Genomic DNA, 25944 nt, shown 5'->3' with positions numbered 1-25944 from the left:
GGTATTAGACATTTGTAGAATTTCCTTTTCAGTTTCCCTGATTTATGAGACAAATTAATAGGCATACAAACAAGAATAGGTTGGTTCCTTACTTGAGCAACTTGAGTACTGTAAGTAAAAAATGTCCATATTACTAATGATAAGGTCTTAAGATTTGATGATACCGAGCCCAGTATGATATGGCTCAGTTGTTTAAGTGTTGGACTCTTGATATCTGCTCAGGTCATGATCTCATGGTTTGTGAGATCCAACCTCATGTTGGGCAGAGCCTGCTTGGGATTCTCTCTCTCTCCCCCTCCCCCCCTCTCTCTCCTTTTCCCCCCCCCCCCCCCCCCCCCCCAAAAAAAAAAAAGAGTTTACAATACCATGTTCTAAGACAATGAGTGAACAGAACAAGATTGCATACTGGTACTTTGCTTGGAATGAGAAAATAATGCATAATCTTAAAAAAAATTGATACTAAACAGCTAAGTGTTCACATTGCAGTTTGTAAAACATTAAACATGGCAGAATTTGCTATTGAAGAATGATACCGCAAGCCAAACCTAGTTACAAAATAGGAGGAATGAAAAAGCTACAGGAATGGAAGGAACTTGTGAGGTCACAACTGCTCCATTTAAAAAGTAAGGCCCAGAGAGGTTAAATGACCAGTGTAAACACAGCTGCTTTTATACTGGCAGACCAAGTATTAAAACTTAGTTTTTTTTTTTTGTTTTTTTTTTTTTTAATCCCCTTCTGTTCTAGTGCTGCTTCTAAATGAAGGTGAAAGAGGCAGGTGAATATGTGCTGGCATTAGGGGGCTGTGGTGATGGCTGGTGGTGGGAAGGCGTGGGAAGGAGGCACAGTTTAGGTAAGAAGCCAGAGGATTACATAATTTAAGAGAGAAATTGATATGGCCAGCAAAGTGAATCCAGAGTTGGGGATAAAGTTATTTGTGGTAAAGTTCTCCAAGTACTTTAAGGGCAATTCCATCATGCTTATGAACCTAGCCACAATCCTAACCCCCATTCTTAGTAAACATTTAAAATAATATCCATTGTGGATTCCCCACTTCCTCTTTCCCCCCTAAATTCATTTTGTTTAAATGTGCTTCAGAGTCATTTCATTAGAAATGAACTGTATCACTTAGTGGTATAAGGATCAGATATATGTGGTAGGCAAATATCAGGAAAATAAAATACTTATTTTACTAAGTTTCAAACTAGGAATAGTTTCTTTCATGGTTTCTAAAGGAAAAAGATAGTGACTATTAACTTTAAAAATTAAGACAATTATCAGCAAAATTGAGTTTATTTGAGAATTGAGATTTGGATCATGCAAGCTGTGGCAGAGCCCTAGGCAAGTCCAACAAACGAAGGGGAGGACCATTATTTTATGGAGAAGGAGGAGGAAGTTGGGAGGGGTTGTCTTGAAAGTCCAGTGGAGAAAAGTATGAATCCAGGGTGATGATGGTTTCTCATTAGCTGAGTTGAAGGGTAGTTGATTTCTTACAGGAGATGCAGTGTCTTTCCTTGCTGGGGACTGTAACTGATGATTCTTCCTGTTGATGATTTTATGTTGGGGTCTATAATTGACAATTCTTCGTGTAATTGACCTTGAGTGTCCCCTTCCTATCCTCCTTCCTATCCTCCCTACTCCACTTTTGCGAGATTTCCCTTTACTCACATGACTAACATATTTTACCCATTATGTGGCATTTTCTTTGCAGTTGGAATAACAAGGGACTGGAGATCAAAGAATAATTTGCTTTCTGTTGGAAATCTTTAAAAAGATTTGATAGCATGTATTTTTATACAATAATTTACTTATACCCCATGCATGTTTCTCAAATATCTGTTGTTTAGTATTGCCTATTTATGCCTTCTATACAAATGGATATTTCCATTTGTATAGATATATGGCATTTATTAGTTTGGGACTTGCTTTTTCTTAAGCTCAACTTTATGTCTTTGAGATTTTCAATGTTGTTGCATACAGCTGCAGTTTATTCACTTTTAAAATAGGTTATCTATTGTATGAAATTGTTCATTTAGTCATAATTTATTTATCCATGCTACTGTTGATGGACATGTTTTTCTCCACTTTTTGCTATCACAAACAATGCTGCCTCAAACACATTTGTACATATCTTCAGATGCATGTTTGCAAGATTTCTCTAGGGGGATATATATATCCAATTAAAATTTAGTTCACATATATTTTTGATTCACATTTATATGTAAAATCATTCAAAGTAGCTATTGAAATCTCCTTACAGAGATATCTTGAAAGGTCTAATAGTTTAGTAATTTTTTTTCTTATGAATTAGAATGAACAAATAACTTACAGTTAAGATCTTTTGAAGAGAAGATATGAAGGATAATGGGTTTTATGATAGTTGAGTTTCAGTGACAGATTGAGCATTTTGGGCTAGATCTGTAATTGCCTGATTTGGACATGAGGAGAATAAATACAGCCCACTGAAAAGTACACTGATATATTGGGTTGGAAGGGGCTATACGAGATATAGTTATTCAGAACAGGCTATCTCGGCCCTTTTCAGGATTTGGTATTTTTGATAATTTTCAGAAACACATCTGGATGGGAAATGTTTCCCACCCTTCCTTACATCTACTTTTAGGCAACTGTTTGTTGGTTCCAGTTAATTTTGACATACCAAAAATAACATCATTGACTTTTTCGGTGATTCAAAAAGTCATCCAGTCATCTACTCAATTAATAATTATTTAGCACCTTTCACATTTGAGGCCTAATGCTTAAAGTTGGGCATATTATGGTGAGCAAAACAGATGTACCGACTCTCTTGGGACTTATAATTTATAGCATTAGAGACCTATATATAAGTAAAAAATTATGATGGAGTGAGATAAGTTTTATTGACGGAGGGTAGCCTAGACTACTATGAGAGTGAAGAATAGGTACTCCTGATCCATTTAAGGAAGGTGAGAGTTTTTTTTTTTAAGTTTATTCATTTATTTTGAGAGAGAGAACTAAAGAGTTGGGCGGGGGGGAGGAGCAGAGAGGGAGGAGAGAGAGAATCTCAAGCAAGCTCTGTGCTGTCAGCATCAGCACAGAGCCCAGTGTGGGGCTTGAACTCACAAACCGTGAGATGGTGGCCTGAGTAGAAACAAGAGTCAGACGCTTTAACTGACTGGGCCACCCAGATGCCCTGAGAGATTTTTTTAAAAATATAGATTCTTGGTCCTGATCCCCAGAAATTTGGTTCTGTAGATCTGGACCAAGGAAACTTGTTGTTGTTGTATTATGTTGTTGTATTATGATGATGAAGATGGTGATGATTTTAACTCCGCACACAATCCAGCGAATTAGCCAAATTTAGAAAATACTGTGTGTGAGTGATTAAAATGGGCACTGATCATGGCAGGGTCTCTTAAATGAACTAGCTAAGGATGGAATGGATGGTTTTTAGATAATTTCTGCTCAGAGGCCAAAGGTTGATCTTTGTATTTATCCCTATTCAGTTGTAAATTCCTGTCTTAGGTTGTAAAAGTTAACTGCCCCAGTGGTGGGTGGGAGGGACTACCTGTACTGATAGTACACACGGAAAGGACCTAGAATTGTTGGTTAGCTATAAACCCAATGAGAGTCAAAGGTGGGCCTGTCTGCCATGGAAGCTGCCATGATTTTAGGACACATAACTAACTGTAAGCTTAGTATTAGAGAGAAGTGGGGAAGGGTCCTCTAGGGAGGATTCGTTGGGAGAACACATCTGGACTCATGTGGGTAGTTTCTAGGATCATGTGTAAGGGGCATGTTGACAGTTGAGGTGTATGAAAGGATGTTGAGCTCCTTGATAAATATCCCTACGGAAAAGAATTAGAGAGAAATAGTTTCATTCATCCCAGAATAAGAAAACTTAGTCTACATCATTCCAGAAGAAAGAACTGGGACTAAAAAGGGAAAGTTATTTGGGAAGTAAGTCTCATTTATTCATCGACTCATTTATTCATATAACAAATATTTAGTATCTACTGTAACTCATTCCCAAAGTTGCCAAAGATATACTAGTAAACAAGATGGATTCAGTTCCTGACTTCATGAAGTTGCGATTTATTAGAAGATCCAGACAATTAAGCAAGCAGTTTAATGAAAATGTGATGAAAAGTATGGTAATGGGAAAGCCAGGATGCTATTTCCCCTCCATGTAAAACACCTTTCTGATATTAATACTATCAGAAAGATGGTAAATGATGAATACTCTGACCTTGGAGATAACTTAAGAAGAGGCTGTTGGGGGGTAATGAAGAAGTTTTGCCAATAACTACCATTAAAATCCTGTGTAACTTTTAGCATCAATGATTGTATATGGCTTTGTAACAGATTCACACTTCCTTGCTTTTTTCCCCATTCCTATCCTGTCCTTCCCTTTCTTCCATTCTCATTTGCAGTTATTTAAGGCTGTATGATGAAATGATTTTGTGATTTTCACAGATGTTTGTATATAAGGAACAGGGCCAATTCTTAGAACTGAAATCATTCGTAATTATTATGTTTTAATCTGGGCTATCATGTAATGGATAGGCATAGTGTTTATGTAAATGCACTGTGATCTGATTTATAGCTTCAGTTTTTTCCATTCCTCTTGATTAATGAATGCAGATGGGGACTCTTAGTGGGCATAATAGTGGAAGCCTATATATCTGGGGAATCGGGTGTGCACAAAGAATGAGTAGAATGTCAATGCTGTTTTTCATAGAACTTTTATGTGTTCTAGATAAGATTATGGTTGCTTTGATCATTATGTTTTGAATTCTTAACATGTCTTAAGTAATTAGAAAAGCTGACCTTTAATTCACAGCATTAAAAAAAATTAAATATTATGTTGTGACATTCTCAGGACTCTATGAGCCTTTCATATTTAGTGTTATAGGCTGAACTTGGATACTGTGAAGGTTTGGGTTTGCTTTCTCTTGACCCAATGTGACTTCCTGTTTCTAAGAAAAACAGTTTTAAAGACTTTTAAAAGGAATATCTTGCATGCTTGGCAGCTCTTGTAAAACCACATGTTAGTATACCAGTGTGAATGAAGTATATTATTTAAAGAAAGAAATATCAAAGAACCATATTGCTCGACCAAATTGGCATTTTGTTTTGTGGAAATTGGATGCCATAGAACAATCTGGTGATTTAGGAAGTGTCTGCTTTTGGTAACCAGATGAATCAGGAACCAAAAGTTTCATTTTGATTTGGTTAATCATCCTAAGTCAAGGGGACACCTGAGTCACAAATTGGGGTTTACTCTGTGCTGGAGTTGATGCAAAGTAGTGATTCTGGTTATAATGGTTTTTTGTTTGTTGCAACTTGGTCACCTACTTTGAAATGAATTCATAAATTTAGTAAATTACATGCATTCTCACAATATCCTGGAAAAAATCCAGTTATTCCTACCACTTAGTCAATGAAGAAAATGAACGTTCGTGAAGAAGCTTTGATAGTTAGATAATTCTCTTTGATCAGGAGGTTCATGTCTCCTGGCTTTCAAGTCCTGTGCCTGAGAGCTTCTTTCTCTTGGTATTGTCCTAGAAGTTGGCTTCTCATAAATATTTTAATAGGCATTAAGTATGTTTTTGTAACTACAAAGATGATTTATTCATTTGGTTAATATTCATTGAGTACCTAGTATGTATCAAGGTCTCTTCTAGAAGCAGTCTGTATGGTAAGGAATAAGGCCGGCAAGGCCTAAATCTTTTTATAAATTTATGATTGTAAAAAACTTTCATGGTGGAAAATGGTATTAAAACTCTTTGTAAATATTTATACAATGGCCACATGCAGTCTGTGCTGTATGAACATGACGATGTTAATGATGTAAACATGCTTTTCTTCTAGGTTAGTGGATGACAGATGTGTGGTGCACCCGGAGGCGGGAGACCTTGCGAACCCTCCCAAGAAATTCAGAGGTAAGAAATAAATTTTTAACATATTTAAGATATACATATTTATAAAAATATATTTGTATTATGTGGCCAAAGGGCATGGGATCATTTTTTTGTCTTAAAATAAATCATGCTAAAACTTTATGTGAAACTGTCATATATAAATATGTCCATTGAAAATTTTTTCAAAAATTTCTCCATTGTTTCTCTTCTTTTATATGTAGGAGGATTTACATTGGAAGAAGAGTTTCAATTTTTGTTTTGCTGGACAGTAGTTTATCTGTTGAAAGGAAATCTTGGTAATTAACTCTGAAAGGCTACTTTTCAAACCAATAAATACAGCCGAATATTTATTTGTGAGACTTATGCTGTAAATGTTAGCGTTTCATGATCAACTCTTCACTGTAGCTTTGTAAAGTCTGTAGCTGGGTGACAGTGATTTGTTAGCTCAGCTTTTAAAATGTCACTTTGGATGGCATGTAATAACTAATGATTGTCTTAGAACTCCTTTCTAAGTATAATTTTTGTGTTAGCTTGGTAATATATCAACTGAGACATTGGTCATAATAGGAGACCAATTATAACTTGACTGTTATGAAGGAAGGATTAATGGAATCTGCAGAGAATCCTAGACAAACTAAAACCAATAATTACAAGCTTCTCAAATCAATTTCATAGTTTGTGTGTACTTACAATAATAAAAATAACTTTGAAGGAGCACTCACTTTGAACACACTGTGTAAGCATTCCTTCTCATAATGGTGAAAAGCAGCTTTCATAGGGGATAAAAATCTGGAGAGAGAGAGAGTGGAAGGGGTTCCCCAGATCTCCAGACCCAAGTCAGGGTGTGCTGCTTCCTGCGCTGGGGAAGGATGTGTTCAACATTTGACAGGTATTTCCCTTGTTTCACTCCTTGTGATAGACACTTTCCATCCAAGTCTCATTATAAGAATATATATTTCATTTTATCCAAACTCAGAATGTTGTGGGGGGCACCTGGGTGGCTCAGTTGGTTGAGCATCCCACTTCGGCTCAGGTCGTGATCTCATGGTTCATGGGTTCGAGCCCCGTGTTGGGCTCTGGGCTGACAGTTCAGAGCCTGGAGCCTGCTTCAGATTCTGTGTCTCCCTCTCTCTCTGCCCCAACCCTGTTTGCACTTTGTATCTCTCTCAAAAATAAATAAACATTAAACTCAGAATGTTGTGGAGAGAGTGACAAAAACAATAGATAATTTTTGAGTTAAATTGGTCACTTTGAATAAGAAATCCAGATTTTTCCTCTATGTGGAGATATTAACATAAAACAGGCTGTGGAAGATACACTGCCCATTGGAAGCACCATAAGACTATGTACTAGGGACCCTCCGCTAACCCTGGGCAGCGGAGGTGTTCTCTCCACAGTCCTCATTGAGGATGGACTCATGATAAAACTGCGCTGAAGGAGAGTCAGCAGTGCGTCAGGTGAGTAGAGTGGTAGCACATTAAAGATAAAAAGAAAATTTTTCAGGGCAAACTGGGACAACAAATCTGTGTTTATAACAGGAAAAAGCATGGGGTTCGGGCTTTGACTGTACTGCTCACTGGCTGTGTCATTGTAAGTAGGTCACCTAACCACTTTGAGCCTCAAAGGACATTTGTCATTGGCTGATGGGAGCAGGGGTGGGTAATAACAAGAACAATGCCCACCACACAGAGCTTTCTGAGGCCTAAATCTTTCCAGAGAATAAATGTAAAGTGTTTTAAATCATTACAGAAATGATAGCTAACTTATAATAGAAAGGCATCATGTATTTCCTTTTAACCTATTTGACTCTGCTCTTAGATTGTAACCTCTTTAGGGACAGGATTCTACTCTTTTTTCGTGTGTGTTTTCCAGGCATTTGCCCATACTAGACATCCAAAAAATAGCCATTAGATGGTTTTGGATGAGACACCCAAACTCTCCCTGGGGCCAAGTGACAAAACTTGGTTCCTGGGACAGCTCCACACTTCACTGCCATGAGATTGGATAGTCTTACTCCTCTGTTGGTAAGGGGGTGGGGGATTCCTCTTTCACAGATAACCTTCAGGGTTTGTGGCCACCTTTTTTTTCTTTTCCTTTTTCCTAGTGAAGTGAATTGTTTTAAAGCATTAAGATTATTTTAGTGTATGTGAAGGAACACCATGGTAACACTCTGTACCCGGTAGGTAATTATATACAGATGCTTGGTGTCATTATTCATCGGGCACTGGCTCAAAGTATGAATCACTCAGGTGCTCTAGCCCGCCCCTGGAAGGCTGGCTTTTCCTGTAATCTGATACTTTAGGTCATTGTCCTTACTAGTTTGCTCTTATTTTCTATCTTATTCCATTCATCATTGGAGAAGGAGGGCCCCCCCCCCTTTTTTTTATTGGGGATTTAGGGTTTCCTTTTATCTTAAAGCTCTGACTCTTTTCTGATGATTCTTGGAACTCTGTCATGGCAGAGCCATGGAGGAGAATTCCGAGTTGGGCTTGCCTCTGCCTTGGTCTCCAGACTACTCAGAAGCCACAAGCTGGCCTTGTTGTCCCAGATGTCATGTTTTTCGGCATAACTTGTCCTCTTACAGCTCTTGCATTTCGCCGTTCTCTGCCTGTGGTGTATTTCCCTGTGCCCTCTGGCTTTAAAAACCATCGCTTTTTCATAGACTTGCCACCCAGCATCACCACCCCTGCATTTCCAGACTCCTCTGCCAAGTTTCCAGAGCACCCTCCCTTATTGTTACTTTTTAGATAAGGTGAAGAAACAATAGCATATCACAGTTCCGCTACACCTCAGTTCCTCTCGCCTCAGCCACACAAATGGTATTCTCAAATTAATTTGGAAAGATTTTTGTTTTTCACAGTCTGTTATTTGTTCAAGTGAATCATATGGTTGTAGAGCTTCTAGGCAATTAGAAGTTAATCTACTGCAACTCCCCCAGTGTTTGGAATGAGGAGGCAAAGTTCCAAAAAGGTTAAAATGATTCTCTCCAATACACACAATTATACAACGAAATATTCTTTTGACTATGCCACATTGCCTCACATATGAACAGAGGAAGCTGAATTTTAACAAATAACTTCCCAAGGGCTATTTAAAACCCGATTGATAGCTATTTTTCAGTAGACACCACACAATCAGACTAATACTAACAGAAGCACAGTGGCTTTCTCTTGTGAGTGCAAAATTCCTTTCATGGTCAAATATTGTCTATTTTCTTAAAAGATAAACTTTAAACTGTGGAATAAATTCAGAAGTACAGAAGAGTTGTAAAAGCAGCATAGAGAGTTCCCTTTCACCCAGTTTCCCCTTAGGTTAGCATCTTACATCACCAGGGTGCATTTGGTTATGCTAAGAAATTACTATTTGTACATTATTATTGACTAAATTTGAGACTTCCTTTGGATTTCACTAGTTTTTTGGCTACTTGCCTTTCCTTATTCGTGATTGCATTCAAGATCCCACAGCGTATTTAGTTATCATGCTCTTTAGTCTAATCTGGTCTGTGACATTTTCTGTCTTTCCTCATTTTTCATGACCTTGATACTTTTGAAGAATGCTGGCCAGGTATTGTGTAGAATGTCCCTCATTTGGGGTTTGCCTAATGTTTTTGTCATGATTAGACTGGCGTCAAGTTTGAGAAGAATACCACTGAGCTTCACTGCCCTTCTTGCAACATATCAGGGACACAAAATATCAACATGTTTGATCACTGGTCCTGGTTTTTTGATATACAATTTAATCCTCCTTTATACTAAATTATGGCAGTTATTTTTGTTGAATTTATATTCTTTTGGTTTTCCTTTTTTTTTTTTTCCTAGTTCCTTTATATACTTCTGTCCCTACCCCTAACCCCCTACTCTATAGAAAGCTCTTCTCTGATGTGGATTTTTCTTAAAGTCTTTGCTCTACTGATACACGTACATTTTATTTTGGAAGGTGAAGCTAATATAAATCAAGGCAAAAGAGGCTGTGTGTCCTTTTATTACCATCAGGGTGATAAAATATAGAAGTAATAGAGGGGTGCCTGGGTGGCTCAGTCGGTTAAGTGTCTGACTTCACCTCAGGTCATGATTCCATGGTCTGTGACTTTGAGCCCTGCATCAGGCTCTGTGCTGACAGCTCAGAGCCTGGAGCCTGCTTTGGATTCTGTGTCTCCCTCTCACTGCTCCCCACCCCCTCTCGCTCACACACTCTCTCTCTCAAAGATAAATAAACATTAAAAAAAAAAAAAAAAAATAATAGAGAACCCAGGAACCCCCCCCCCCCCCCCCCCAGAGGGACTGAGGGAAGAGAAGATGGCCCCTTCTTCTGGTTGATTAGATACTCCCCAGGGTTGGCCTTGGCCCATTTGGTCTTGCAATTTTCAGCTCTTGAGATCTGTGGTCATTTGACATGTGACTGTTTCGTAACCTACCATGCCTATCAAGTGGACACATCTAGCAAGCAAAAAGTCATTCTGAAGCAGTCAGAATGCTTCCGGAATTAGAGCTAAAATAGAGAAATCTGCTCTGTTGTGCAACACTAATGTAGGTAGTGAAAAATCAGGGACTTGGGAGAAGATTGACAAGATTATTTCTTCAACTCAATTCCTTTTCTTCACATAATTCAAGGAAGTCTCTTTGAAGGCTGGGACTGTCACCTTTTGCCTCCAGTCATGGAGGTTACACACACAAGTGCTTAAGTGAGAAAGCCATCTTGCAAGGTAGTACCTTTGGATTTTTGTGTAGTTGACCGTGTCAGCCTTGCGTAACACAGTGATTCACCAGTATGAGCCAGTTTAACGATTGCTGTGTTGGATTTCTTCAGAATTAGGGTTAGTGTAATTACTTGATGATGACTGAAACAATTTCAGATTTGAAATAACATTGGTTGAGCATTTAAACCATGCTACGCTGTGCTTGGGGCTTCCTATGCATGATTATGTGGTAATTACAATACCCCTATAAAGTGGAAATTGTTGCTCTTCCCAGTTTTGCAGTTGACAGAGTCAAGTACAAAGAAGTTATGCCGCTGTCTTAATGTCACTGATTCCAGAGCTGTTTGTTTTGAATCACTATGCCATACCGTGTACTGAACTATGCCCTCCTATAAGTTTTAGTTGTTGGTTCTAAAAAGCCACACAGATTAAATCTAATTCCTCTTCCACACAACAGCCCTTTTAAATACTTGTTTAGAATGATCATGTTTCTGCAGATTTTTCCTCCTGCAGGCTTAATTTTTAAAAACTCTTTCGCCTGTGGCCAGTCACAAAGTCTTCAGTGATTTCTCCAGTTTTCATTATACTGTCTTGTTTGTTTTCTGGTTGGGCTTCTATTTGTCGGTGTAATTCTTTTTTTTTTTTTCTTTCATAAGTGAGTTTTTATTGGTTGTTCTGAGGATCAGTACAGATGATTCAATTTGTACACAATGCTTAATGTATGTACCAAAAATCTAAAAAAATCATGTAGTTGTGGTTCTTTTCCAAAAGTTATTCCAGTGACCTTCCAGCTTAAAATTTGGAGGCAGATTTTCCTTAGCAGTACATCAAGTACCAATATCTTCAAATGTTGATATGCTGTTGCATTGTTAAGCCCCCTTGATTCACAATTTAATATCATATATACTACATACTCAATGTTCAATTTTGCACAACATATTAACAAAGTTGCTAGGAAATTGGGCTACCACCACCAAGATGTTACAGAATGCACAAAATTCTGACAGGGGAGAGCTAAGATCAAGGAAACAATTCTACCAAAAACAACATGGGGATACAAGTAATTTAAAATGTTCAAGACATTAAACGCACGACCGACTCTAAATTGCCTTTTAGTATGTTTGGTATTATAGGATATAAAAACTATCCCATACGTGGAATGTTAAGCTGGCACCTAAGACGATCACAGCCTCCCGTATTTTCTATTTTCTGGTTGTACAACCCCACTGTTTTCTGGTTGTACCAAAAAATGAACACCCAGCAAGTGATTTCACCTCTTCAAAAAAAGCATTTACACTTAAAAAAATGGGATGAGGTGGGATCTCCTCCTTCTTAAAAATGTGTCTAGAGCTACTAAAAAACTTGCATTTACAAAATAACTGATAAAAATATTCCTCTGGGTTGTACAAGAAGGGAGACAGCAAACACCGATAAGACCTGGGATATGATATTAATCAGACTTGGCTTCTTTCTCTCCTGCTTCCTCAGAGGCTGCACTTTCCTCGTTTTCAGTTTCTCTGTTTTCTGCAGGCAAGTCTTCTTTCATGTCTTGGTGAGCCCCTTCAGCCTGTTTTCCCTTTGCTCCCCCTTTCCCCTTTGTTTGCACTTATTGTCTGAAGATTTATCCTTTCCCCGCTGCCGCCTTTTTCGGCTTCGCTTCCACTTTTGCAGGAGCAGGTTGAGCTGACAACCTCGCCCACCTCCTCTTGAGCTCCTCCTTCCCGCCCCCTCGGCGGAGCTGACCTCCCTCTTGGGCATCCTGGTGGTGAGACTGGCGTGTGCAGGTGCCTGCTGGCTGCCCATGCCCAGAGCCTTCAGGAAGCCCAGCTGCCTGGCCACTGCCAGAGGTGCTGCAACCCCGGTCAGTGTAATTCTTGGTGGTTGTAGAAAGAAGAGAACGTAGTACATTTGGGTGCAGTATTATGAGACTCTTATTTTGGGATACTGTGCTTGTGGCCCAAGAGTCCTGGGCAGGATCCCTAACTCACCTCCAGCTGTTAGTCAACCTAGATTCCTGATGTGTTTTCATTTGCATCTCTAATCCTCATTTTCCTCCTCCTGTGCTGTATAATTGGTACTTTGGTACCAAGCAGAGAATCTGTTACATTTCATCTTATTAGCATTGATTGGCTCATTATTCTAGCCTGCCACTCACTCTGACTCTCTCTCTCTCTCTCTCTCTCTCTCTCTCTGATCTTAACTCTTATCCAAATTATTTATTCAAACTCCCAGGCTTATGACACCTGGAAATTCGTTAAGTTGGTTCAAGGTAAATGTGTGATCCATGTGTTATTCCAGTATTTTTGAATATCTCTGAGAAGTAGATTAGGAATGTGTATGTCAGCGTCCCTACAAATCAGACCTTGGAAGGCGTGGATGGAGGTAGTCAGTTTGGGAGGTGATCTCTTGCAGCACGGATAATGGAGTGGGGGAGAGTGAGCCTAAAGAAAGAAAAGGCAACAAATTGTTCATGAATGTCCACCACTGTGGCAACCAGAGCTCAGTGCTTCTGGGGTCCTCTGAGACTCCATGGGGACCATGCCTCAGAATCTCCTACCCATGGACAGAAAGTCTGGGGCCAAATTCTATCCTCTGTGGGTTACGGGTTGGCCCTCTTCCACAGCACACTTCTGGACTGCTCCTCTTTGAAGCTGAGCAAGGTCTCCAAGTATCAGGGAAAGCTCTCATAAAGGAGATGGAGGGGTTCGAGTTTGGAGGCTGCTGGCATGCTGGGAACTGTCCACTGCAGTTGTCAGTGAGCTTGGGCCTGAAGACAGTCACATCACTTGTGCCTGCTCGGAAGTTGCACCTGTTTCCTTACTTGAAAGACCCGCAGTTAGACTATAAACTGTATGAGGGTAAATACTATGTTAGCCTTGCATTCTGGGGAATTGCCAAGATCAAGAACAGTGCTTTGCATATTGTCAGTGCTGAATGAATTTTCGTTGAATTAATGAATAAAGTTCTAAAAAAAATTATAACTCTTAAAGGCAATATAATTTCAGATGCTTGTTTTGGGGTCTTAACGCTACCCAGCGTGTAACAAAATTGCTGGCTGATGAGTTGTTTTAAAATAAAACCATGTGCGGCATCTGGACAGCTCAGTCGGTTAAGCCCCCAACTCTTGGTTTTGGCTCAGGTCATGATCTCATGGTTCTGGAATTCAAGTCCTGCATTTGACTCTGCACTGACAGTGTGGAACCTGCTTGAGATTCTCTCTCTCTGTCCCTCCCCCACTTGTGCACTCTCTCAAAATAAATAAATAAAAACTTTACATAAAATATGTAAAGCAATGTGTAGACCTGTTGTCTTTTTTTTTTTTTTTTAACAATTTATTCATTTTTGAGAGATAGAGAAAGAAAGAGTGCGAGCGGGGTAAGGGCAGAGAGAGAGGGAGACACAGAATCTGAAGCAGGCTCCAGGCTCTGAACTGTCAGCACAGAGCCTGATGTAGGGCTTGACCGCAAGACCACGACCTGAGCCAAAGTCGGATGCTTAACCAGCTGAGCCACCCAAGCACCCCTATTTTGTTATAGTCTTACATTCTACTCTAAATTTAAGTTCATTGGTATCAAGTGTGCATTCTAACATATGAATCTGTAGGGTGAATAGCAGAAGATGAAAACTTCTATGTGTATCGAGTGACTTTTTTAGCATTTTATACTTTCCTACTACACAAAGAAGTTTAGAAAAGTCCAATGGATTTCCAAACCAACATTACATGCTTTATACAAAAAAATCTTTAAAATTCTCTAGTCGAATGTTACTGCTGTGCCGATCATGTGTCATTATGGTATGTCATCACAGTAAGAACCTTCTGCGGCTAATATTAAACTCCAGGAGGCAGTGGAAATTGGATACTAAGTTTACTCTTCTCAGGGAGGTTTCGGAGAAGGCCTAAAGGGTGAAATGAAAAGAGACTGCCTCTTTGCTTCTTCTGTTGGAGCTAGTCAGGGTTGTAAAAGTGTTCGCACTTTAAAATCCTTCAGTCTCTATTGGAGGAGTTTGCTGTGGTTCTGAATGGTCAAACCAGATTGCTTTGGAAGCCTCACAAATTGGTATGTAGGGTAGAACTCCCACAATTATTGTGTATCTAAGATAAATACAGTACGTGAGCTTTGATTTGTGGCTTTATGTTGTGAAGTTTAATTCCCTCCCTTCAGAAGTGAGGGACAGACAATGAACACTTGTAATGTGTGTGTTTAATGGTGTTAGGACCACTGTCTTTCCAGTGGGACTTGCCCACTTGCTAATCGTGTATCGATGGGCCAATTCCTGTGCTGCTAGCTCTTGTGTAAAAATCTCTCTTCTAATATTGGGTATGAAGTTGGTTGTGTGTCTAACTTCCTTATAAATACTGAATAAATGCCCTTTGTGAGAATTTTAATAGCCACGACTATACTCTTTCTAAGAATAGAAAGTCCTAAATGTTGGATTTCTTACCTTTGAGGCCTTAAGGTAGCCTTTATCCATGTTACCTTGTTTAATTCTTAATAGTGCCATTCTACAAACGTGGAAGCCACTCTTCAGAGAAGTAAAGTCATCTACTCAAGGTCACACAGTTACTAGGTGGTGAGGCAAGTTTCTTTGAAGCTAGTATTCTTCAATACTGTCAGATCTTGGGATATGTTTGGTAGAGATTTATTCAATGTCCACTGTGCTCAGTGCAGTGTGTGAACTTGTTGCTACAGTTCAAGCCAGTCAGAAATGAATGCTGCTCTCAAGGAATTTATAATCTAATGAGGGAGATAAGATGTATTGGTAAACAATTATAGCACAAGGTAGAAAGTGATAAAGGCTAAATAAAAAGGTGTGGTGATGGTATTGCAGGAGGATGGAGATTGTAATTTCCTGTTTTGAGAGGTGAGGAAAGCTTCTTAATTAAGATAGCATTTGACTTGTAGGTTAAAAAATGGGTACCCGTGGGGGAGGCACATCCGGGTTTTCAGGCTGAGTATGAACCTCTTCATGAAAGTAGTTCCTGGGTAATAATAGTTGGTATGCAAAGCTAAATTGCATGTCTTCTTAAAACAGTGACGGAATGCTTGGCATTCTTTCAAATATAATGCCGAGATGAAAGCACTAAGCCATTATCCCAGTAAATGTGGTTTTCTAGAAGATAAGCGAATGATAATTACATGTGACCAAGCCTATTGTACTGCCACCCCAGCTGCTGATCACAAACATTTATTTAGTTTTTACTCTATATTAGGTAATGTTCGAAATGCTTCACATTCTACTAATCCATTTAATCTTTACACAACCCTAAGAGATAAGTGCGATTATTGAAATATTATTACCTGCATGAGTTAGGTAGGTGCTAGGCCAGAAATAAAACAACAGCAGCAGCAACAACACCAAAAACCAATGGCTTATCTAAGATAGAAGTTATTGGAGAAGGCCATGTGAAGACAGAGACAGAGCATGCAGTTACGTTGCTACAAGCCAAGGAATACCTTGGGCCACCAGAAGCTGGAAGAGACAAGACAGTATTATTTCCTAGAGCCCTCAGAGGGAATATGGCTCTGTCAACACCTTGACTTTGGACTTATGGCCTTCAGAACTCCACGAGAATAAATTTCTGTTTTAGCCACCAAGTTTGTAGTCATTTGTTATGGCAACCACAGGAAGCTTATACATATGGCCACATCTTGCCACAAGGAGACTGAGGAATGTGGTGGTTAGTGGGCTGGCCCCATGCCTACCTAAACTCAAGAGTTCTATTACCGAAAGGAAGAAGAGAGGGGTGCCTGGGTGGCTCAGTCGGTTAAGCATCCGACTTTGGCTCAGGTCATGATCTCGCAGTTTGCGAGTTCAAGCCCCGCATCGGGCTCTGTGCTGACAGCTCAGAGCCTGGAGCCTGGTTTGGATTCTGTGTCTCCCTCTCTCTGCTCCTCCCCCACTCATGCTTGCGCTCTCTCTCTCTCTCAGAAATAAACATAAAAAAAAAATTTTAAAAAGGAAGAAGAGAATGGGTATTGGGGGTGAGGGGTAATATTCTCTGGCACATCTCATTTTATAGCTGAGGAAATTGAGGTATGGAGAAGTTATATAACTTGTTCAAGGTTTTCCAATGGAAAGGAAGCAAAGCTTTGATTGAAATCCTGACCCTTCACCATTAACTACATTGCTTTGAAGCCCAAGGGGCTTCAGAAGCACAGAGAAGAGGATTTTAAGTGGCTTAGGAATTCAGAGGAAGAATGGAGGTGAGCTAGAGCTGTGGAAGAATGGGTGGTTGTTAGCTAGCTGGAAAGGAGGGGGTTTGAGGAGAAAGAGGCATTTCTGGCTGAGGTGCAGAGGTGTGCAGCGACATGACCCATTTGTGTTTGTGGCTTTTAAGAATGTTTAAAGCTTAGGAGAATGTGGAAGAGTGGCAGAGATGAGCCGGGAGGAAGGTCAGATGCCTCACGGCCTTGTATGTCGCACTGAGGCATTTGATATTTATGTTAAGACAGTGGAGGACTATTAAAGAATTTTAAGCCAGTCTGAGACGTGATCAGAATTGAAATTTTGAAAGACTTTTCTTTTACATGGGGAGGTTGGAAATACAGGATGGGATATCAACCAGGAGACTGTTAAAATAGTTCAGAAAATTTGATAATGGACTAAGCTAGTAGCTATGGATGGCAAGAAAGAGATATATTTGGCCATATTAGGACTTGATAACCTATTATATGTGGGAGTGGGGTAGGAGGTGGTGAGGGAGAGCAGGTGTCCCAGAATTCTCCGAGGCTTCAGATTTTGGCAGTGTGGTAGATATTAGTAGCGTGTATTGAGATATGGAATACGAAAGAAATTACCTGATAGAGGAGGGCAGTTATGTAAGTTCTTTCCTTCTTACTTCAAAACACCCACAAACCGAGTGGCTCACACAGTATCCATTTGTTTAACGCATGAATCTGCAGGTTCGTTGGCTGATTCTTTTGTTCTGAGCTGGTGTGGCTGGTTTCTGCTGAACTGGCTCATGCATCTGCAGGTATTTGACATCTGGATGGTCCAGAATGGCTTCCTTCACATATCTGCCAGTGGATAGGTTGTTGATGGGGGTGGCTGAACCCCCATCTTATTACCTGGAGAGCCAGTTCAGATTCTTCACCTAGGGATAGTGTGACAACAGCAAGAAAGGGCAAACATCAGTGCTCATCAGTGTTCAAACCTCTGCTTGTGTTACATGTGCTAATGTGATACGGCTAAGTTCAGATGCAAAGAATGGAGACATTGGCTGTGCCTTTTGAGAGGTGGAGGTGCAAAGTCACCTGCAACGGGACCCGCATAGAGGGATGGGAAGAATGTAGGACCTTTTTGCAGTTTACCACGGTACTGAACTTGGTTCTGGAATCCTTTCTGCCAGAGAGTTAGATTTAGAAGATTGCTGGATATATTGATCTGAAGGCTCAGGAGACAAATCTTGATGGAAAAATAGAGATTTGAAATTTATTAAGATATGGATAGCATTTTAAAGCTGTGGGAGTGAAAAGCAAAGAGGACCCTAACTGGAATCTCTGGCAATAGCAACATATAAGGTGTCACAAGAAAACATCACAGTATCGAGAGCCACCATGAAATACCACTATAAAAGTGGCTAAAATTAAAAAAAAAAATACAGAAAATGCCAAGTGTTAACAAGGATGCAGATCAACTAGGACTGTTGTACATTGCTGGTGGTGTATAAGACACTACAGCCATTTTGAAAGTTTATTTATTTTCGAGAGACAGAGAGAGAATGAATGAATAAACAGGGCATGGGCAGAGAGAGAAGGGGAGACAGAGAATCCAAAGCAGGTTCTGTGCTCAGTGCAGAAGGTCAGATGTGGGGCTTGAACTCAACGAACCGCAAGGTCATGATCTGAGCCAAAGTCGGTCGTTTAACCAACTGAGCCAACCAGGCTCGCCTAGCCATTTTGGAAAAGAGTTTGGCAGTTTCTTATAAGGTTAAACGTGTACATACCATATGACCTCCAACTTTCACTCTTGAGTATGAACTAAAAGCAATGACAAATTAAGTTCACACGAAGATTTGTACATGAATGTTTGTAGCAAAAACCGGAAACAATAAAAATGACAACTGGTCTTGGATAACCAATACATGCAATGGTATATCCACATAATGGAACATTACTCAGTAGTAAAAAGGAATGAAGGACTGATATGCCCAACAACACAGATGAATCTCAAAAGTGTTATCTAAGTAAAAGAAGCCAGTTTCAAATGGCTACGTAATATATGACTGCATTAATATGCCATTCTGCAAAAGGCTGAGGCAGGAGGGATGGATTTAGCCAGTTAAAGATAGGATGGACCTGAGGTAGTTAAAAGTTCTGTTGACCCAGAAGTACTCTCTTGACTTCACTGAAAAAAAAAAAAAAACTCTCCCCATTCAACACTTGTGTGACTTTTTTTTTTTTTTTTTTTAACCTCTAAGGTTGGCTGTGTGGGAAGATAGAGAAAGACCTTATTCATTCAGAACTCTTTGTCCTTGGTGAGGTCTTCAGATATTCATATGATACAGTATTAATTTGGGGGAAATGAATGATCTTTACGATAATTTATTTTAATCACTTTTATAGGATGTTTGCTCTTCTAAATGATATGGAGGGTTAGAGGTTTTCTACCTGTGCTATACTTACTATAAACTTTGTATTCCTTAGGAAAATAATCCAATTTTATTATTCCAGTGGAGTTCCCTATGGGAAATGCTTGCTTTCTTTCTTTCTTTCTTTCTTTCTTTCTTTCTTTCTTTTATGTTTATTTTTGAGAGAGAGAGAGAGAGAGAGAGAGAGAGAGAGAGACAGAGTGTGGGTGGGGGAGGGACAGAGAGAGAGGGAGACACAGACTCTGAAGTAGGCTCCAGGCTCTGAGCTGTCAGCATAGAGCTCAATGAGGGGCTCAAGATCAGGAACCATGAGATCATGACCAGAGTTGAAGTCAGATGCTTAACTGACTCGGCCACCCAGGTGCCCCGGGAAATGCTTTCTTTTTATAATGTAGTTTCCAGGAATACATTATGGTAAGAAGCATGGGCTGTTTGTAGAACTGAACCTATGGCCACTCAAAAACTCTTCAGTGAAGTAAATAGTAGTGACTTTTAAACCATTTCTCTTATTTTTCTCATCTTGTCATGTAGTAGGCATATAGAAAGGCATGTTAAAAAGTCAAATCACTTCAATTTTCTCATGCTTTATAGCATAAAGTATCTACATGTGGGAGAATGTTGTACACATATTTATCAAGTGGAAATATGTGTGAATTAAGATTGTACTTCTATGGTTAATGGTAGGTGGGCCTTGTTTCACTCTCTGATGAGTATTAAATAAATTAATAGAAGTTATATTTTGTTTATGAAAGTCTCTGTGTATCTTCACAAAACTCAATAATCATTAACCTATTCAAGCTACTACTCAGATAAAAGATTTATTTGTACATTGTGTATTCAAGTTCAAGTAAACTGCCTTTCCTTCCCAGGTGTTGATTTAGTGAGTGAGCCATTTAAAGATCTTTTCTGATCAGGTGCTGTTGTTTACATTTTGTGGTTTTCAAAGTAAATACAGTAATTTCAGAATAAAGCAAAGAGGTGCTGGCGGGTGGCATTGTTTGTTTTACAAATACTTGGAAGTAGTTTGGAAACTTGGTGTTTTAGAGGATAAAGTAGGTAAAAATCTAAGAAAACAGCCCTCCACAGTAGAGATCCAGCCTCGCTTGGCAATGCACCACTCACTCACCCTTGTTCTTCCCAAGCCTTGCTTGCCCTTTTACAACTGGAGACCCCTACAAAGAGAGATACATGCCCTGAAAAGGAAAGTGGTGGGTCCCCAGGAACTCACTGAGGCTTGGTACTTGTTTAATGTATTGCTACATGACTGACTGCTGTGTGTGTGCACATACGTGTGTGTGTGTGTGTGTGTGTGTGTGTGTGTGTGTGAACCTTCCACTGGATGGATTTAGAAGTGGTTAAACTTAAATTCACACAGGCTCTCAAGGGCCATGCGGAACTGGAAGATAATAGGCTTATCTAGAGAGTGTCCTATCTTGAAAGCATAGATAGCTTTCTATGATAGCATAGATACCTTGAAAGCTTTTAAACTAGCATTTTCTAAATGCTGGAAGTTTCAGCTCCTGTTCAGAAACAGGACTGTGGAACTTGTTCTTTTGAGTCTATATAGATGTATTGCATAAAGCACAAGTGCAGCTATTATTGTTGTAAGAAGCTTCATAGTTATGCAACTTTCTTTCTGATTGTATCTGCGTAATTAAATACCTGCATGTGGGCAAATATTGGAAGGAAGGGAGTTAAACAAAGTTAATTGTGTGGCAAGGTTGGGAGTTACGTTCTGTAATGTTATCATATGAAAGAAAAAAATCCCATACACAAATGTCATGTTGAAAAAAAGTGTGATTGTCCAGTGGGAAAATGCAATATTTTGACTTAAGACATTAACAATGGAAGTCCTTTAATCCCTATTTCTTTCTCACCTTAGTTTCTTTCTATATATTTGGCCAACATTGTTAGTAAAATTAGAGGCTGGTATCGCTATTGGTTGGCTTACACATATGTAAGCCACAAGAACAAGATAGTTCCCTGCTTTCTTCCTAACCCAACAGATGGACAGCACTGTTCTAGAGGCTTCTTTGGATGTATTGTCAGTCCTTCCTTGCCCTCCTAAATAAAATTTCTTAACAACCTGAAATTCAGGATTTCATCATTTAAATAGCCTAGAAACACTTAGTTGAATAAAACCTTTGGGACTTGGAAACTGATCACTTTTTACAGAGAAAGCAAAGGCAAGCAGGAGCACTTCCTGCATGTGCCCTGTGAGTCGTGCCATCATGGTGTATGGCAACCAGACAAGCTGAAGACAGTCCCCTGTGGTTGCCACCGGCCATAAGAGATGGTCAACGCACCGTGTGCATCGGGTAACACAAGAAGTTGAAAGACAAAGGCCTTCTTGTGGTTCTGTAGGTTAGGGGTCCCCAAGATCCTTTCAGGATGGTCTGCAGGATCAAACTTTTTCATAATGAGGCTACACACTATTTGCCTTTTTCATTCTTACTCTTTCTTGAGTGTGTAGTGGAGTTTTCTGTAAGCTACATGAAGTGTGGTGGTGTCACGTCTTGGTTGGCTAATGACATATGTGTTTGTGTTTTATTGTGTTGTGAGTTGCTCAGTTTTAATTTGTCATATGGTGAATATAGGCAGATATAGCTCACCAAAGGAAATCTCTTTGGGGTTCTCAATAATTTTTGAGTGTAAAGAGGTCTCGGTACCAACAAGTTTGAGAACTCTTTGCTAAAAGAACAATCAGGTAGCATGAGTTGGAGTAAATATCACTGAGCTGTGGGAAAAGGCATGTGTTAAAAGCAGTGGATCCACAGGGAATAGGCAAGAACTGTGGTCAGGAAAAGTAATTAGAAATGAGGATGCCCGCAGGTGTACCAAAGAGGCAGAACAAAATGAGGGGATGGGAGAAATAGCTATTTTCTGTGAGCTTTTCCAGGTTCAGCTTTGTGTCCCTAGCACTGTGCTTACAGGAGGATAGGCCTGTGATGAATATCTGTGAAAGGGTGAACTTATCAGTATAAAGATGTAGAACCAAATAAAAATTTGAGAAACATATGAGGTGCAGTGTTTATCACAGTAATACTTTTAGTAGAGGGAAGAATATACAAAAGGAGGAAAAAGATTTACACATCATATGTGTCCTAAGTGGGAATTTAATGTTTTCAAGTAATATTTAATGACATTAGAGGATATGAACTGGGAAAAAGGCTTATTGTGAAACTATATATGTATATATACACAGTTGATATAAATACATTTCTAGTTACCTAAAATATGATATGCCTGTATAAGTGTATATTTTGCGAATGTACCTGTGTACCTGTCTCTGTAAGGATATACACCAAAATGATAAACATGGTTAACCTTGGGGCATGAAAAGAGGTGGGTTTTTTTCCTTTAGGCTCTTTAGATTTTTCCAATTTTTTTCAGTGATCATATATCAGTTTTATATTCAGAAAAACCCAAGTTTAAAAAAATTTTTTTTAATGTTTATTTATTTTGAGGGAGAGAGAGACAGGGTGTGAACAGGGGAGGGTCAGAGAGAGAGGGAGATACAGAATCTGAAGAAGGCTCCAGGCTCTGAGCCGACAGCACAGAGCCCGATGTGGGGCTCGAACTTGTGAACCACGAGATCATGACCTGAGCCAAAGACGCTTAACCAACTGAGCCACCCAGGTGCCCCAGAAAAACCCAAGTTTTTTATACACAGGCATACACACACAGTTTTTTAGGCCACTAGGAAAGAAAAAAACTAGAGTCGTTTCATATCACGATAGCTTTCTGTCCCAGGCTTAGAACTTTTTAAATTTCTTCACTGGTTATATGAATTCAAGCAATCACTTCAAAACTGAATCCAACAATAAATGAAAAAAGTCATTCACCGCGATCAAGTGGGATTTATTCCTGAGATACAAGCATGGAATTTACAAATCAATCAGTATGATACATCACATTAACAAGAGAAAGGATAAAAAACCATATGGTCATTTCAATAGATGCAGAAAAGGCATTTGACAAAGTCCAACATCCATTCATGATAAAAACCCTCAACAAAGTAGGTTTAGAGAGAACACTCCTCAATATAATAAAGGCCATATGTGAAAAACTCACACCCAACATCATACTCAGTGGTGAAAAACTGAGAGCTTTCCCCTTAAGATCAGGAATGAGACAAAGATATTCACTGTCACCGCTTTTATTCCACATAGTAATAGAAGTCTAACCAAAGCACTCAGACAGGAAAAAGAAATAAAAGGCATCCAAATTGGTAAGGAAGAAGTAAACTTTCACTATTTGCTGATAATGTGATACTATATATAGAAAACCCTAAAGACTCCACCAAAAAAATACTAGAACTGACAAAAAGAATTCAGTAAAGTAAAAAAATACAAAATCAATGTACAGAAATTCATTGTATTTCTATATACTAATAGTGAAGTAGCAGAAAGAAATTAATAAAACAATCCCATTTATAATTGCATCAAAATAATAAAATACCTAGAAATAAACTTAACCAAAGGTGAAAGATCTGTACTTTGAAAACTACAAAACACTGATGAAAGAAATGGAAGATGACACAAACAAATAGAAAGATATTCCATGCTCATGGGTTGGAAGAACCAATATTATCAAAATATCATACTACCCAAAGTAATCTACAGATTTAATGCAATCCCTATCAAAATACCAACAGCATTTTTCACAGAACTAGAACAAATCATCTTAAAATTTGTGTGGAACCGTAGAAGACCTCAAATAGCCAAAGCAATCTTGAAAAAGATGAATAAAACTAGAGGTATCACAATCTCAAATTTCAAGTTATACTGTAAAGCTGTAGTAATCAAAACAGAATGGCACTGGCACAAAAAGAGACACATAGATTAATGGAACAGAATAGAGAGCCCAGAAAAACCCCACAATTATATTGCCAATTAGTCTTCAACAAAGGAGGCAAGAATGTGCAATTGGAAAGAGTCTCTTCAACAAGTGGTGCTGGGAAAACTGGAAAGCTGCATGCAAAAGAATGAAACCGGACCACTTTCTCACACTATACACAAAAATAAACTCAAAATGGATTAAAGACCTAAATGTGAGACCTGAAATCATAAAAATCTTAGAAGAGAGCACAAGCAGTAATTTTTCTGGCATCAGCTGTAGTGACATTTTTTCTAGATATATCTCCTGAGGCAAGGGAAACAAAAGCAAAAATAAACTCTTGGGACATCAAAATAGAAAGCTGCAAAGCAAAGGAAATGGTCGACAAAACTAAAAGAGAACCTACTGAATGGGAGAAGATATTGGCAAACAACATATCCCATAAAGGGTTAGTATCCAAACTCTATAAATACCTTAAACAACTCAACACCAAAAAGACCCAAATAATAAAAAAAAAAAAAATGGACAGAAGACATAAACAGACATTTTTCCAAAGAAAACATATAGTTGGCCACCAGACACATGAAAAGATGCTCTGCATCACTCATCATTAGGGAAATGAAAATCAAAACCACAATGAGATATCAGCTCACATCTGTCAGAATGGCTAAAATCAAAAACACAAGAAATAACAAGCGTTGGTGCAGGTGTGGAGAAAAAGGAACTCTCTTTCACTGTTGGTGGGAATGCAAATTGGTGGAGCCATTGTGGAAAAAAGTACGGAGGTTCCTTAAAAATTAAAAATAGAACCCCCCCTATGGCTCAGTAATTGTCCTACTAGGTATTTACTCCAAAAATACACAAACACTGATTCAAAGGGATACAGGCACCCCCTATGTTTATTGCAGCATTATTTATAAATAGTCAAGATGTGGAAGCAACCTAAGTGTCCATTGATAGATGGATGGATAAAGAAGATGTGGTATATGTGTGTATATACGTACATATAATAAGATATTATTCAGCCATAAAAAAAGAATGAGATCTTGTCATTTACTGCATGGAGAGAGCTAAAGAATATAATGCTAAGCAAAATAAGTCAGTCAGAGAAAAGTAAATACCATATGATTTCACTCAGATGTGAAATTTAAGAAACAAAGGAACAAAGGAAAAAAGAGAAAGAGAAAAACCAAGAAACAGATTATTTTTCTTTTTTGGAGTTTATTTATTTTAAGAGAGAGAGAGGGAGAGAGAGAGAGAGAGCGCCCGTGGGAAAGGGGTAAGGGGCAGAGAGAAAAATCCCAAGCAGGCTCCATGCTGTCAGCACAGAGCTTAACGTAGGGTTCGATCTCACAAACTGAGATTATGACCTGAGTCAAGACTAAGAGTCAGATGCTTAAACCAGCTGAACCACCCAAGTGCCCCATGATTCTTAACTGTAAAGAACAAAGTGATGGTTACCAGAGGGGAGGTGGGTGGGGAGATAGGCGAGATAGAGGATGGAGATTAAAGAATGCACTAACTTATCATGGTAAAACAAATAAAATAAAATAAAATGATAAAAAAGTGAAAGGACCATGCACAAAAACTAACTCAAAGAGCATCATAGTGTTAAATTAAACTTTTAGAGGCAAACCTAGGAGTAAACTTTTGTGGCCTTGGGTTATTTACTGATTTCTTAGTTATTGCACCAAAAGCACAAACAACAAAAGAAAAAAATAGATAAACTGGACTTCATCAAAATTAAAAACTTTTGTGCCTGAAAGGACAACATCAAGGAAGTGAAAAGACAACTCACAGCCTGGGAGAAAATATTTGCACATCATGTATCTGATAAGGGACTTGTATGTAGAATATATAAAGAACTCTTTCAACTCAATAATAAAAAGATAAATAACCCAATTAAAAAATAGACA

At 38.9% G+C, this 25944-nt stretch overlaps 1 protein-coding gene and 1 pseudogene across 2 annotated transcripts in view; one reads left to right on the top strand and one right to left on the bottom strand.

The window, feature by feature from the left end:
* ITPR2 (inositol 1,4,5-trisphosphate receptor type 2) overlaps positions 1 to 25944 on the top strand; it is a 490724-nt gene that overhangs the window by 32317 nt on the left and 432463 nt on the right. For both annotated transcript variants that reach the window (XM_049627177.1, XM_049627176.1), the window contains exon 2: positions 5851 to 5921. In XM_049627177.1, coding sequence (XP_049483134.1) covers positions 5851 to 5921 — 71 coding nt within the window. The remainder of the gene's footprint in view (positions 1 to 5850; positions 5922 to 25944) is intronic.
* On the bottom strand, positions 12047 to 12546 carry LOC125920180 (non-histone chromosomal protein HMG-14-like; annotated as a pseudogene).

The sequence above is a fragment of the Panthera uncia genome, chromosome B4, assembly GCF_023721935.1.
Source record: "Panthera uncia isolate 11264 chromosome B4, Puncia_PCG_1.0, whole genome shotgun sequence".
NCBI lineage: Eukaryota > Metazoa > Chordata > Mammalia > Carnivora > Felidae > Panthera > Panthera uncia.
This window is presented reverse-complemented; position numbering and strand designations above follow the sequence as displayed.